This window comes from Megachile rotundata, chromosome 12 (assembly GCF_050947335.1).
Source record: "Megachile rotundata isolate GNS110a chromosome 12, iyMegRotu1, whole genome shotgun sequence".
Lineage (NCBI taxonomy): Eukaryota > Metazoa > Arthropoda > Insecta > Hymenoptera > Megachilidae > Megachile > Megachile rotundata.
In genome coordinates, this window is record NC_134994.1 from 15,022,242 (window position 1) to 15,038,746 (window position 16,505).

At 40.8% G+C, this 16,505-nt stretch overlaps 1 protein-coding gene across 1 annotated transcript; it reads left to right on the top strand.

The window, feature by feature from the left end:
• The first annotated feature begins 9,621 nt into the window (after positions 1-9,621).
• LOC100876976 (limbic system-associated membrane protein) lies at positions 9,622-16,231 on the top strand. Its single transcript, XM_012281296.2, has 10 exons — positions 9,622-9,783; positions 10,926-11,027; positions 12,148-12,366; positions 13,146-13,267; positions 13,384-13,525; positions 14,187-14,284; positions 15,001-15,300; positions 15,537-15,729; positions 15,819-15,872; positions 15,948-16,231. The coding sequence occupies exons 1-10, from the start codon at positions 9,744-9,746 to the stop codon at positions 16,079-16,081; spliced, it is 1,404 nt and encodes a 467-aa protein (XP_012136686.1). The 5' UTR covers positions 9,622-9,743; the 3' UTR covers positions 16,082-16,231.
• The last annotated feature ends 274 nt before the right edge of the window (positions 16,232-16,505 follow it).

A 16,505-nucleotide genomic window follows, 5' to 3' on the forward strand; every position in this document is an offset into this window, starting at 1 on the left:
TCACGGGCCATACAATGGAAATGTAAATCTGAAAATGCTCTGGTAGACCACTTTGACTGCTCCAGTTCCTTTACCTTTGGATCCGCGATGAAAGTTCGTTGATTCCCTGCGCCGAGGGCTGTAGGAGATCACGGAAGACTTTCGGGGATCGTTGCGCTTTCACAGGGATTCTAATAACCCGATACTTTGAACTTTTTATTAGCAAGATTTTATAAAGCGTCAGAGGCGCAGAGCAGATTAAAGAATATTCGTGTTTAAATTCCAACGTAAAAGTGGGATGAACGTAGGAGGATCTATAATTAATCCATGGGAAGCGGAACACACGTTACTTTTATCGTTTTTAATTTACATTCACGAATCTCAAATAGAAGAACGAATCTGCTCGTATTTAATATGCATCGAATAAGCCACGAGCGGACACGTTTTCACAGTGAATTTTCCGTGAATATATTAAAGGATACCTCTGTCATCCTCTTATCGTTTAGCACCACCGACGAGCATTGGCTTGATTTCGTCCTAAAGAATTAATTATACCATACGAATGGAATTCCTCGAGTTTTTCATATTTCGTCCCACTTATTACATTTGCATATCTTATCATCGACCCCTTTCGCGATTCAGACTTCTGCATTGTCGATGTTTAAGAATTTACTAACACGTATTAATTCTTTTATCACAATCTAATCGATTTTTCAACGCGACGAACGCAAAATTGCAATTACTCAAAATGCAACAGTTTCACTTTGCGAGGATGACGACGGATCGTTATTCGAGCCTGAAAGAGTTAAACAGGGCAACGAAGAATAAGCAGGGAAGCATGACGTGGCATGGATGACGATACTTTGTCGAAAGTTTCGCGAAAGTCTCTGTCTGCTCCAGATGCCGTGAGAATTGCCTATACCGGAAAGCTGTCGCACTGTAACGATGAATTTTACGTCGAATAATAAAAACTGAAATTGATCGAAGCAGAAGTGCGAGGAAAGAAAGAACTTGGTTAACGCGTGCGAGGTTCGCGGGTACAAACGATAGCGTGAGGAGGTTAATAGTCAAGTTATAGCGTAGATATGCAGAAAGAAAGCAAAAGCGTGTTGTGGAAAATAAAAAGTTACCGACTGATACCGAGAATATAATTACTCTTTAATTACGAGATTAAATTAAATTCATCAAATCTTCAGTAAACATGTTTAATTATGAAATTCAGTTTCCGTGGAACGGAGAGGGCGCAATCCGCACGTCTCGAAGGAACAGGTTTAAATTTGTGTGTCAGTGGGTCAATCGAGAGTAAGAAGGAAGGTCATCGTCGCGATTCAACGTTTTACCTTTCGACGAAGGCATCTAAGATAAAATGGAAACACGAAGAAATAGCGGAAAAGGGAGGGTCACGAAGGAAGATCGCTAATGGAATGGATCAAGACGAGAAGCGTTAGATATCCTCGATACGGAGTGCTTGGAAAAAAGTGTACCATAAAAGAATAATGATACTACTATCGAATGGCATCAACGCGAGTAAGCTTGTAATCCAATAAACTAAAGTTGTAAACTTGGTACAATTCGCGTCTTTGTCCGTTCCCGTTTTCATTTTGAGCTCTGCCCTGCAGCGTTCGAGAAACTCTGTTTCTTAGATCTTTCCTAACCCTATCAACAATTCCGAATCTTGTCAGATTCCCACTTCCATCTTCGCCGAACATTTTCATTCGCTTATCCTGTTCCTTCGCTTCGATGTAAGCATACAAGCAAAGTTTAAAAGTTGCATGCATAAAGTATTATTTTCTCTTGTTTATCTTGCGTTTACGTCCTCGATGTACATAAAAGCACGAAGGAAAATCAGGAGAAAAATAGAATCGAAGATCGAGGTAATAATCACGGGCGAATAAATAATCAAGGAAGAAGCACGTCGAAGGATATCCTCGAAGGAAACCTCGTGCTATTTCAGCTACACGGTGGCTCTCCTGGGGACAAATGCTGCATAATTGTAGCAAGAACCGTCTCAGTGCGACATTAAATTATTTCGAAGGACCTTCGCGGTGACATTAACCGTGTCCGACACTTTCCAGTGTGCCTGGACAATATTCATCGTTCGGAAACACGTATACGTAATTAGTTTTCTCGTGGGTTCGAGTTAAATCGACGTTCACGTTGTTTCTGAAATCGAGGAAAACGAGTGGCTAATTAGCAGCTGGGAACTCGCGTACAAAATCATATCAGAGTTATGCAACCGTGCTCGAAACGAGACTGCTTCCGGTTCAAGATGCGAGCACGGGACGGTCTTGTCGTTATATTCGTGCCGCGTTAGCGTGACAACTTCGTTTCCATCTTCCTCGACGAGCCGAGACAAATTTGTTTGAGAGATCTCTCTAGTTAACGGATTAATTGTACAAAGAGACTTCACGCCTGTCGGTCTGCTACGCGTTAACTTTGTTCAGCGATTCGTTGTACCGTTGCAATTACCGATTCACGCACCGGAAGTATAAGACTTCGTTATTTCTAGTACACCTTTCGCCCTGGAATCGTCTTTCCTTTTGTACCAAGTTTAATTAAATTTATCTCAGACTCTCGTTACATCCCTATAAGTCAAAGCATTCCTGAATTTAATATATTAGGTTGGTCAACGAGTTTAATATTGCGGTGGTCGTCGTGGGTCGTCGAAATCTAATGCATACGGGCCAACGCGTGGAAATTTAATGCGCGATGGTTCAATATGTGGCCATACAAATTGCGACAATCTGTTATTCCGTAATAAATTATACGCGATAACGTTTCCAATTCAAAAGCCACAGCTGGAACTGTCGTACGTATGAATATTAGAACAAGATGCTCGATTCCCTGAACAATTCAGGAAAAATTCAGGAGTAACCGAAGGCTCTTTGGAATTTCGTAAAAAAAGGACACTTTGAAGACTAAAAGGACGCGTCTCTCCAGAGGATTTTCACGATGGTTCAGCCTTGTCCTCCCTTTCACGATCGATAGCACCTTTTCGAGTTACTTCCCGGCACCACCACTTAACCTGGAACAATCATCGAAGATTCAATTTGTCGTGATAAAAGTCAACGATCTGACGATGATAAGTCCGTGGAAAGTGAAGAATGCTCCATGATTTTTCAGCGGCAATTAAAACGCACGATTTTAAACAGTTTGCACAGCTTATGAAAGCACCTATAGGTTCGAGGCGTGTCTTAATTAATCCGTGTTATTTATAACGAAGTCAAACGCGTACAAAATTTTCTGAATAAATTTTAATCGCAACGACTTGACGATACAATAGTATGTTTATCTCTATCGTCACCATTGTATCTTTTATAACACAAAGGACGCAGAGAGATATCGCGTTTACACTGTTCTTTGACGATTACAGCACAGTGGACTGTATTTGCCATAGTAATCTGGCCTTTATTATGTCGTAAGCCTCTCTTGCTCTGACAAACGTGGCCATCGCAAAGCGTCGGATTAATCATCCGGCCATCATGACTTCAATGGACCATTGACTTACTCGGACAAGTAGTTTCGTGGCTTTACAAACAGTCCAACCGTTAATTCCTGCTCGTCGACCATTGGAGTACTTAAAATTTCGATTTTGACATATCGCTTTTCATTAGTTAATTAGCTTACGATTCTCTCACAGAACGAAACGTCTCTAGATAAACGAAAAAGAAGTCTATGATCTTCTCGGAGAACTAGATTAACCCTTTCTTGTCTAAGCCAAAAAGAACCGAAGGTACTCAAAGTTTCTTCGCGGTGAGAGTGCCGAAGTTCGCTAGAATGAACAATGAAGATAAGAAGTTCTCATCGCTGGAAAATTGCCCTTCCAAAAATGGGACTTTAGAATACTTTTGGACATTTAATGACCGGGTATGTAAGGAGATTTTCACCTCGGCAAAACTTTAGGAAGTTTAATTAATAAAAAGAACTTTGAATATAATGAATTATCGACGTATTCGTTAACATTTTCCAAATGTTGTACTGTATAATGCAGTGCAACGTTAATGATCCCCCCGGGACATTCGCTATAAATAATATTAATAAATACGCTCGGAATTTCGAGACCACGCAGCCTACTCGTAAACAATGCTATCGTTGATTAATATGTCGGTCTCGTATCGTATTCCACTATCGGAACTATTAGGTGAATTATTAGGAATTCAATAACAGACGTACGTAGAACCGCGCTACCGATCGTATATGCAATTTTTACGCTTCGGGAACTTTCGAGAAACGAACTAATTGAATTCGTTGATCATCAGCTGCAGTCGAGCTAGAAAGGTCGATCATATTTTACTTTTTTTATCGCACACTCTAATATCGTTAAAATTGCTATCGAAAGTCTATTTCCCGAAAAAGCATTCAACTATACGAATCGATACTTGATATACAGGAGTGTTCAAAGCTCGGTAAAGTAGAAAATATTTCGGTTAACATCGTTGTTAATAAAAAACTACGTAGAAAATTGTGTGAACGTTTTCCTGGAAGTGTATCGATTATTTTATATGATACGCGATATGATGTAAAAAGTGCAAGTACGAATGGGACATTTTTAATTAATACAGTATTAGCACATAATTTTAGTATAATACCTTCCTTTGCCTCTAGATGGCTTCCTGCCTGAACTTTCTCCTACATTCACCTCCAACTTCCTTCCTTTCCACTTAAACTTTCCAACGTCTAAAGCTAGTACATCCTACATGTATATCCTTACTAATGAGTCCTCTAAGAGATCCAGGACGAAGTACTTAGAATTCAAAAAATTGAATTAATTAGAGGTACGAGAGGCTGTTAGTTCAGCCACGCGTGAAATATTTGGAGAAAAGTAACGGATTAATTGGTCCTCGTGAATTAACGCGACCCAACAGCAGAGCTAGATTTTATCAGTGCTCCGGGTTAAACGTTCTGCCCGGTACAAGGTGGTAACACCAATATTTCGAGTCGCATTACACGTACTACGTACACGATGTATCGTTTATTTCGTCGACCGCAATTCCAAAAGCACACGCAAACACGTAGATAAAACTGCGTATCGAATAAACGAGCTCGACATTTCGAGAGACGTTGCACGCACACGAACACCCTCGTAACTTTGAGCAATCAACGGTGATTCGCAAAATAACGATCGTTCTCGAATCGGAGAACTCTTTTTTAAATCCCTTTGCCTTTCCTTTTGTCTTTCGAATTTCCGACAACGTTACTCGCGGTAAACGAGTTACATAAACTTGCAAGAGTAATAGCAGCTAGTCTAACGGTATTAAGCGAGTTTTGTTGCATCGTGCTTTTAATCCAACTTGTGACAATTAAACGTGTTCGCTTACGAATCGGCGTGTAAAAAGTTTCCGGTATACCAGCATGACCTGTGCAATTAATCCCATTTCCGACCCTAACTAGCAGATATTCCTTTGAGCCCTCCGTAAACATGCTACAGCCGACGATGGTACACTTGGGGTTACCGCTTCAGTAAATTAACGTTAATTAAAGCATGAGTTTTTAGCCACTGTCTGCACTGTCTGGCACGAATACCAGATGACAACGTACAATTTTCAGTGCAAGCGTTAACGGAACGATAAACGACGCGTAGCAGCGTCGACTTAAAGCTGCTTTGGACGCTAATGACAGAGCAGCTCCTTTACGTTTTGGGGAAAATTTATCGAGTATCGAGCAGAAACGCTCGGTACACGGAGCTTATTAATTTCATAAAAGCCGTTCAATAGCTCAGGGAAACGTACAAACATTTGGGATTCGTTGACCTCTCGGTAAACAGATTTTGCAATCAGCTTAACAGGCCTTCTATGCTACTTCGTCGGGTGTATCAGATAATTGAGAACCGCTCTCAAAGTGTCTTCTTCGCGTTGGATTAAGCATATTCACACAGACACGACCACGAGTGCAAACGATTCGAAGAGATTATTCTCGCCCCTACGTTTTGGCTCCTTCTTTCGCTCGTTTTCTCTTTCCCGTTCGCCACTTCAGAAGCTTAAGTCCGTGCCACAGGATATCTCCTTACGTTCTTTAACCCTTCCGTTTTAAATGGCGCACGTACATCGACGGAAAGCAATGTCGCTTTGTAGGAATTTACAATACCTTGTATCTCTTTTACCGTATATTTCAGCTCTTGCGATATCTTTGGAATAATTCGCACGCGTTACTCGATAGGTAGCCGCTTACTTTCATAACAGTTATACCGTAGTTGCACAGCTTTTCAAACTCTTCAAGTATTTTCAATTTAAAAACAGTTTCAGAGTTTTATTTGTTCGATTCTTTCGCAAGTTTTTAACTGCTTCCTGTTGATCCTCGCCTACGTTCTTTCTCGAGGTTCCAACCACTTTTATTCGTATTCACGCACTGTCGGTCACTTTTATTCCAATCCCGATCTTCGACGCATTACCTTCCTTCTCAGAAACGCTGTAGATCTCAGACACGGAAAACCTCCAAGTTATATGGAACATTCGTAATATTGTAACCCAAATAAGTAACAAAAAAGTGATCCTTGAATTTTGATTATTCTTTATTAGCCTTCTGAAGAAGTTATTTGCAATGCTGATTCTCGGTATTGTTAAAATTTTCTGCAGAGATATTTATTTCGTTAGCTGTCTAATAAATTGAGTCTGACCTTTGCAATGGCATCCTGAAAATAAGCACCGGTTGCTGAAAACACTCGGTACGACCGAAAAAGTACCCTGCTTACAAATCACGACACGCTCTGAATCCTCGAACTGTTCGAAAAGCGAGCACTCGCTGGAAAAGCCGTGCGCAAACATGGTTCCAGGACAGCGCTTCGTTGAATCGCTCGCGCGAGACAAGCGCCTCCTTCTGTTTTCGGGGGCGAGAAGTAGAAAAAAAGCTAGAGCTCGTGTCGCCGTGGGCGGTTTGCACAATTTGTCAGCGGCTGGTGAATGGCACGCGAAAGAGGAGAAAGAGGAACGATATTCACGCGGCTAGACTTTGTAAGAACGAATTTCATTGCGTTCATGAATATTTACGATCTTTCGAAGACGAGCCATCGGCTGGAAAACGGTAGCGGAGAAAATTGCGTTTTAAATCGAGTGTTTCGCGAGAAAATTAATACCGCGCGAAAACAAGGAAAGAAAGGATCGTAGAAAAGCGATTCCTTCGCGCGACGACGGCGGATCGGAATATTCTAACCGATTTCGAGGGAGCACGAAGCAGTTTCGAATGGGTGATACTTTGGTCGGTGGTGGTTTTCTTGTTTTATCGCATTTACATAGAAAAAAGGTCTCGGAGCAGACGGGACACGGCCAAGCGGATGACCGTAAAAGGTTTCGGTGCACGCTCACGCAGAAAACTTTCATGTCGTTGCATAAAATATCGGGGGGTAGTAAAGCTTTGAATTGTAAATTAAGATGGACGGTTGACGAGCTCCTGGCTTTGAGAAAATGTGGGTTATTGTTGGACATTTTTTATCGTACTCGCGTGTTGTGTCAAGGCACAGTATTCGTGGGTTCACGTGTGTATAACGATCGCGTGTTTCGAACGAAAAAGAAACTCATAGAAATTTGAGTTGCCTATTAGAAATTTAAATAGCCTTAATAGGATATGCTTTTTTAGGAAGGTTATCTTTAGCACCGAAAGATCAAGGAACTTTAAAAGATTTTTTCCCGCTATAAAACGCTGTATTATGATAAAAGTTCTTCGTGTAGAATCCGACTCTGCACGAAACGATTTAAATATACAACTAATTTAGATCTGTCAGTCCGTACGAATCGTGAGCATTGAACGACGTTTATCAAAACCATCTGTAAATTTCGCGTTATTTTCAGACATTGAATGGATTCGATAGTCGCGTTGAAATCCGAATGAAATTCACTCTAGCTGATATAGCGTCGAGCTAAACAGTAGTCAGCTCGTTACGCGCTTCAACAGCGCACTATGGGTCAACAATGATAGTTAAGTAGACCACAATATGTCCTTTCAAATGCTACTTTTGTGCCTTTATTTCTCGACTCTCATCTTTCCGAATGCACTTATCGCTTAACGAGCGTCTATCTCAACAACTTCGATTTATTTCAATTTTCCCGTTCAAATAATTATCGATCAAGGCTTCGATAATTAGTTTTCGTTTCATAATCGCTAACAACGGAAGGTCTATTAATAGCTTCCTGTTCGCTGGACCGTTAAATATTTAATCTGCGATACAAAAAGCGCAACTTGATCGAACTGTCGAACAAGAAACGAATCTTCTTATTTTGCAACGAGGCGCTTTACTCTTTTAAGGGCGAAGGAAAACGAGATCGTTGTTAAAGCGACCTTCGAAGGAATTAGGAAACATCTATCATTGACAGACGTAAGAAGGGGCAATCATAAAAGAGGTTGAATTTTTCAGCAGTAAGAGGGAAGAAAAGTTCGACGGAACAATGAAGCGTTTAATACAATTTTCGTTGAAATTGTGTTTCAAGCTATTACTGGAACAGAAGTATAAAATCCCTGGGATTGTTGGCGGATGGGGTCAAGCTGCCACTCATGGCTGATTCTGAAAACGAACGTTCCTCGGAGTGATTTCGTTGTTCCCGTCTCGAAGAACGAAGAAAGCTCAGACAGCTATCGTTGAGTAGAAATAAAATTTTTTTATTCGTTACGCGATGCGGACTTTGTGGCGCGAAACTACGTTAAATGATTAAGAGCGTCCTATCGTGGAGTCTCGCCGAAGCAATAACTCGAAAAGCGCAGGGAAGAGGGAAATTAAAATGCGATTACGCGTAATCACGATGTAGAAGTTTCGTTAATTTCCCATGGTTCTGCTTCAAAGTACCTCCAAGCGGTTGCCTTTTTATCGTTCGCTTCACCTTCGTCAATCTCTTCCATTTTCACGTACTTTTTATCGAGAACGCTTCAAATCAGTTGCAATATTTAATGCTGGTTACATATATTTCGAGGTCTCTAACAATAACAGTTATTTCATTAGAGTGCATTGTCCGTCAGATGCATATAAACTACTGACAGTGACATTTTCATTTGTTTACAATCGTGAATGAGGGTACGCACGGTTTGTCGACTGCTTTTAAAACGGGTCGTCGATTCACATATTAGATTAACGATTTAATGGATAACTCGATGAATGACTCTATGTATGGTACGTGTCGGTGCGTAAATTGAACAAATTATAGAAGAATGCCTTTCGTGTTGGTAGATGGACACCCTATGCACGTATACATAGTGGTAGCATTGCAATAGGGTACGATGGTTCTCAATTGCAACAGAATTCTTCCTCGTTTTCGTCTTACTTAAAATATCCGTATACGTTCCATTCTCAAATATCTACATACGTTTACCTCCTTGAAAAATATGAAACGTTCGAAACGCTATCGTAATGCGAAAATAATTGGTGAAGTTAAGCATCTTTAGAAAATATTAAAGTAACCGAATTAAGACTGCATTACGAGTTAATTAAAATTCCTCGATCGATGATCTAAATATTGTCAACATGAATTTTTAAAACATCTAAAAATATCCACGGATGTGCCAGTGTCCGTGGGTCACAGTATGAGCATCCCTGATTCATACAATGGACAACTGGACATAATTACTCATGACGACAAGTGTGCGTGAGGGGGCGCACCGTCGTGTACGTGTGCACACGTGTGCGTGCTAAGATCGCAGGAACACGATCACCATCTTAACCCAAGATCAGTGTCTCGTGAAAAGTCGAAGAGTTCGCGCGCTTCGCGACATCATTCCGAATCGTTTCCTCTTCTCCGTTTATTTCGTGATTCGAGGGTGGTGGAACGTATCTATGTTTTTGTAAAATGGTGCTCTTCGGTTGGATGCTTTGCATTTTTATCATAGGTGAGTACAAGTCGATGCATCCTATTCGTGTTCTTCATTCCAAATACTGTTTCTTCGTGAGACCAAATACAACCTCCGACGTGAACTTAAAAGACTCCAAAAACAGGAAAACTTGTCTATTTTTGATGACGCGATACATCTTACCGGTTCGATGAAATTGCATTTTTTATCAAAAGAAAGAGAAACGTGTTTTCGCTGACGCCAATAATCGAAATTGAACAAACGTCTGTCTGATAAAATCCTTGACACGTGTACTCTTTGTGACATGATCCTGTGGATTCCTATTTGTCACAGAATTTTTACACAGCGGAATGCACATGCTCGCGTTACTTTCGAAACAGGTCAAACTATACACTTTTTTTTTATTATTCGCGTTGTCTCGGTAACAAAATGATTGTAATTTAAGTGCTCAGTAAACTTTTGCAATTCCCTACTTTCCCTATTAAATCCATTGAAATTTACTTTCAATTCCGTCTATTTTTCTAAAAACCAGGAAAAGAAATAAGCAGATAAAAGTTAGAAATCGCGATGTATATCGTAATCGTCGCTTCCCCAACCGTTTGCCGCGTTTTCTTCGAACGAGACAACTTCTCGCGGCAAGGGAAATTTCAAAGGTGACCGAGCGGCAAGGAAAATCGTAACAACGTTTGCTTACCTGTCGGCGTTTCACCGCGCGAAAATTGCATATACATAATGCATAAGAGATCTGCATGTGACTTTTCGCGAATGCCGCACACGGAAGCGCAGTTACACTATTCCCGAGAAAATAGAAAGCGAATACCATCGTGTAACCCTACACTCGGAGTTAGAATCAACATGCAGTGGCCGGACAGAACATGTAAACTAAGTAACTCTGAAATATTGGAGCGAATGAATTTCCTTCCGCTTGCTTCTCTCAACGGCAACTCCAGCGTGTTCAACGTTTGTAGGTTTCTCGTAATCGAGAAATAATAAAGCTGCTTTAGTCAAAGAAAAAATCTCCTTCCTGAATTAGCCAAAACAATTTCATGTTCTCTCGATTCCGTGTCTCTGCTTATTTCCTAGACTGTCTTCAACTTTACTAACTCTTCCGAAATCCCAGGTTTCCCTTAAGCTCTCCCTTGGCAAATCATCTAAAAAGCATTACTCGTACGTTGTTGCAGGAAGTCGGGCAGCGGTGAACAGTGGATTCAAAAGCTACCCGACAACCGTGAAGACTTTTGAAAACGACACGGTTCTGCTTCCGTGCTATGTCGAGGATCTTGGTAAGATTTCAACTTCTAAATTTTTTAAATTAAGTTTGCGACAAAAGAATCCAGTCGAGTATGATCAATTATCGCTAATAAAGATTGAACCAGTTAAGTGGAAATAGACAGGCAGAAAATAGATGGTGTATAAAAACCAGCAGAAAGCTTAATTCTCTCTTTAGATCTATTACAAACAAATATCACCTGTTGCATCTCGTAAACCGCAACAATGGTGTAACATTAGATACCTTGTGCCGTGATCGTTTTCACTTGTAATAAGGTAAAAGTGATCCTTCCGTTTCACTGTACCACCTGCATCAGGATTGCGATACACAATTCTGTGCTTGCGAAAGAAAACGAGATACAACGAATGAAAACGATATCCATTTATAACTTTTATGCTTCGAATCGATATCGATTTCGTTATGCGCCTTTTTCTAATATTTTGCTACTGAATAATTCTCGGGGATAGCGTTAAATATTTATGCGACGGAGGGAAACGAGAAGGACGCGGCAAATTTGGACAGCGATCGATGCTAATTTCCTAAACAGGAACACGTCCATTCGTTTAGGCTCGAGGTGTGTCAGCTCGGAACGCAAACAATATGTTGTAGAATCGATCGAGCTGTCATCGGTGATTTCGCCTAACGGGATTGCCTGTCATTTATTCACTTTGCCTTGTCGCAACTACGACAGGCGAAGTACACGCTCTAAGACGATCGTAGAATCTCCACGGATTAAAGACTTGTTTGGGATTAAGCACTTCACCCTTTCGGATTTCTCTAGAACCACGAACCTACCTCGATGAACTATGACCTCGGTGTTCTATCCCAGTTAGGATTACCATTAAATTGGGTCAGGCAAAAGATACTCGGTTACACGTTCAGCTACTTATCGGTTTAAGGTTCATTAAATCTTACTCTGATACAATGTCGCAGTTCAAATTTCCTGAACCTTCCCACGCTCGTTTTAAAAAATTTCGTTTAATAAATTAGAAACGAGATGACAAAAAATCATTTTACTGTAATGGTTGCAAAAGCACTGTCAACCGAATAAATCCTGATAAATTCGCTCGCGAATAAACGTAGACTTTTTCGTATCGAATAGAGTCGAAATTTTTGCGTATCCGTGTACACAGACAACGTGCAAACCACGGTGAGATGGTGGAGAGACGGCATCCTTTTGGCTGACAGCGGTGAACCACAACACGTACCACCTGAAAGAGTTAGAATGTACTCAAACAGAAGCTTGGAGGTTTCTCATGTGAAACGGAACGATACCGGGGAGTATGTGTGCCAGGCGTCTCGACCAGCTCCCTGGGGATATGCAACCCAAGTACACGAGATCGAAGTAATGTGTGAGTACGTCAGAATTACGTATAATGCTTGCAAATTCGACCTGTGTGCTCAAGCCGTACGATTACTTATTCCAACAGAATTGATTAGAGACACGAAACCGAGACACGGATCAATTAAGTAGAAACGTTTAATTAATAATCACTCGCTAGAAAAAGAAGGGAAAGTTTTTTGAGCCAAGTTAAATACGATTATTGATTGTCTTTGTCGCCGCGAATTTATGGATAACTCGAGAATACCTTCGAGCTGTACGTCATTCCGCAAACAAATTCAAGAAAGTTTCCTCTGTCCGGGAATCCTCCACGGAGTTTTTCCAGCCGCCAGGATTTCGGTTCCATTTCGTGAACGCACAGGCATTGCGCGTAAAAATAAGAAAAAGAGTCACCGGTACGACCACCTCTACGTGGAATCGAATTTTGCGGTGTTTTTCGTGCCTCGTGGGATTCCAACTCTTTTCCCGTCAAGTAACACACACGTTCGCGCGAGATCGTATTATCCTTACGAGTATTTGATTTGAGTTTAATTAACACCGTCGGACTTTGTGCCGAGAATCCTCCGGTACTTTATAATTAAAAATCTAATTTCGAAAAATTATCAAAGCGCTTTTGTCGGGAAGTTCTTCATTAGAATATCGCACAGTTTCTGCGCTTTTATTCCTGTTATTTATCAAAGAGGACGAAAACGTGGTGTCACAAATGAATTATTAGAAGCTAAATTGCGATGCTACTTCACGATTGTTATTACATAAAAGAGTCGATGTTCGAGATAACGTTATTCGCAGATCCACCCAGTGTCCACCCGGTGCCAGAGTCCGGCAAACTGGAAGTGAACTTGGGAGAGGAAGTGGATATGGCTTGTGTGGCAAAAGGTGTGCCAACCCCTATCATATCATGGAAGAACAAGGTAAACGATGTCGAAACATCAAACCTGTAAGCGATGACACGTGTCACGTAGCGTTGATTCAGTTCCACATGGAATATCGAGCACCGTAAACAGTGAAAACGTTCGTTCGTTCACAGGATGGAGAAATACCGTTTTTGTATGATAGATCACGTCTGCGATTTCACGCCGAGAGCCCCAACGATGCTGGTCGCTACACTTGCGTGGCGAACAACGACGTTGGCGAATCCGCTGTGGCCACCATAGATTTGTTCGTTAGATGTAAGTATACTTACACCGAAGCTCTCGGAGCTTCTGGATGATCAAGGAGTTACTAGCACAACATTGATTTTCTTACGACTATGCAAAGGTGCAGCAGCATCTTGTTGATGCATTGACGTTCTACTTAATCGACTTTATGCATGCCTGCCCATGCGTGCGGAAGTAATAACCTACACTATCCTGCTTAAACGGTTCTAATTAAATTAGGAAGCTGCCTCTTTAGTATTCCGAGCAGATGTCTGTACGATCTAATAGTAACTACGCGATGTTCGAGTAACTTAAATCGTTTGTGCACGGTAATTATTCCTCGAGCCGATTAGTATTTCTATTGAAAATCACGAAACAGCGCGACATGTCGAGAGCTTTGACCGAGTGACATCAGCTCATTTCGCCGAGGTTCAGACTGTAATTAGCTGATTCATCGTCTTAAATAATTTCTTAATTAACACTGTCGAGGTATTAATCGTTAGTAATGTCGGATGCTTCGACTCTGAGAACAAACGTCCGTAGTTATTTGCTTGGCGATTGAAGTAGGTTTTCGGTGCGTTGCCAGAGAATTGCCTGACTAATTGATGACTAGAATAAAAAATCGTCATGATCTACATATATTCTCGTTTCTGTTTCCGCAATCTTGCCGATTGATCGATTGGGAATTGCTCAGTTAAGCCCAGGATCGAGATGGCGAAGACTTGGATGCATGCACCCCCTGGGATACGAGTGCAGTTACACTGCGCTGTAACTGCCTGGCCAGAGGCAACGGTGAGCAATTTTGCAAGACGCTAGTAATTAACAGTTCGAACAACAATGAACGTAGTTCGCGCAGAATGAAGTTTTCACTACAGTCGAGGGTATCTTCGTTGTTCGGGTCGTAATTATTTATTGCTCAGGCAATTTCGTTTTAAAGAACATTCTTAAATGAACACTGTTGCATTTACAATTTCGCTGAATGAAAGTATATGCGATAGAAAAAAAATTGCAAGGCTAACAAGTCAGATTTATCGAGTTTGAATGTACTGGAAGCGATGGCACATCGGTTAACGTATTACCTTATTTCTCTATCGAAGATATCGAACCACTCGGGAATCGACACTTAAGTACCTTAATCGTTCACCATAAATTAGAAAATCAGTTTACACGAGACATCGTAATTTCGAAGGACTAGGTAAAGCCTTGCTAACCCTCTCCGCAGAACAATTTCTCAGCGTTATCCCGTTAGAGCCGGTAACGCGTGACAAATTGATTCACGAGGTACATGACGATACTTCTCTCCGCGAAAAGTACCTGCTACCCTCGTTGCTGATACGGCTTTCTTCTAAACATTTCATGATCAAGAAATATTTATAGAGTCGTGAATAGTTGAAGAGTAAATATGAGTCTCGTTGTCGTGTCGTCGACGATCCCCCTCTAGACAGCCGATTTAAACCTGAAAATATAAAAGTCGTCGGATTATTGTGAAGCTAAGAAACTGTCCGTAGGTGGAATGGTATTTCAACAACAAAAGCGTGAAGTATTCGTCGAGGATAGTGAAGCACAACTCGGGAAGTGATCACAGTTTAGTGATAAGGAACGTCAGAACGACGGATTATGGATTCTACCTATGCAGGGCTTCTAATTCCTTAGGAATCACCGAGGCGGCGGTCGAATTATCAGGTATAGCGAATCCGGCCGTCTTCAAGAAGAAGCACAGTCTCTCGAAGACCTCGTACAATTTCGTCTGGGAGGTCTACAGTTACAGCCCCATCGTCCAATACGAGTTCAGGTTTCGTAAATACATGGTAAGACTCTAATACCAAGCTGCAGCCGAACGTAATCAGTTCGAGCTTCTTCGTGATTTAACGATTATCTGGTATTGAACGAAAGGAGATAGTACTTGAAACATATCGTGCTATCGAATCTCCTCTAACGTGTGAAACTCTTTAAGTGAATAGTCGTGAGCGTTTATCATCCGAATATCGAGTAACATTTGGGACGTTTATCATCTATCCATTTCACGCGTAATACTCCCCTTTAGAATGGAGTTCCCGGTCAATGGCACAATTTGTACATACCCAGTGGCAGTGATGGAAACAGTTTCATACACACGTACTCTTTCAACTTGACGGGACTGGAAGAAGCAACGCATTACGAGGTGCTCGTTTTGTCGAAAAATCGTTACGGATGGAGTAAACCGTCGGATATAATACGATTCGCCACGGAAGGTGCTCGTAAGTAATAAAGACAAGTGACCGTCCACGTCTCGAAAACGGTACTATCCCGTTCTCCACGTTTTCGTGACCTATATAATTTGTTGCAGTGGACCAAGACAGTTATATTACGAACGCGATACAGGAGGATAAAACTGTACCAGGTAAGCCGTTTAATGTCCAATTTATAGCAATACATAAATATGATTATACACGTGTGTTAAACAATATTTTTATAGTCGTGCAACTGGCATCAATGTCGCAACATTCGCCCCTAGGCTCGGATGAAAGTGGATCATCAACCATAGAAGCAAACATAATGATACTGTTAGCATTTACGATTGTATCATATGTATTTAATACAAATATCTAAAATATCTAATACGTATAGATTGAAGTAGTCTTAGGAAATAAGGATAAACAGATAGGCGAACATCGCGTGTATCCTATATTAGGATTTTTCCTAACGTAACATTTAATGTTAAGCTTTAAGAGTGTAAATAAATTTGAACATACATATTAAGATACATTATTTTAAGTGACGATGTCGAACTATACTAAATCTATTTAGGCAGTGTTTCTAATTAAAAAAAACATATATATATACACATGTGCATATACATGCACAGGTTGGCAAAGTAGGGGATGATATGAAAAAGATAAAAAGGTTTCTGTCGAAAATTTTTTTTCGCCAGGACACGGAAATTAATTACTCTTACTCTCTGATGTAATTTGATGCATATTCACGTTAATTAAGCCAATAAAATCGATATTAATTAAATTAAAAAAATATATAG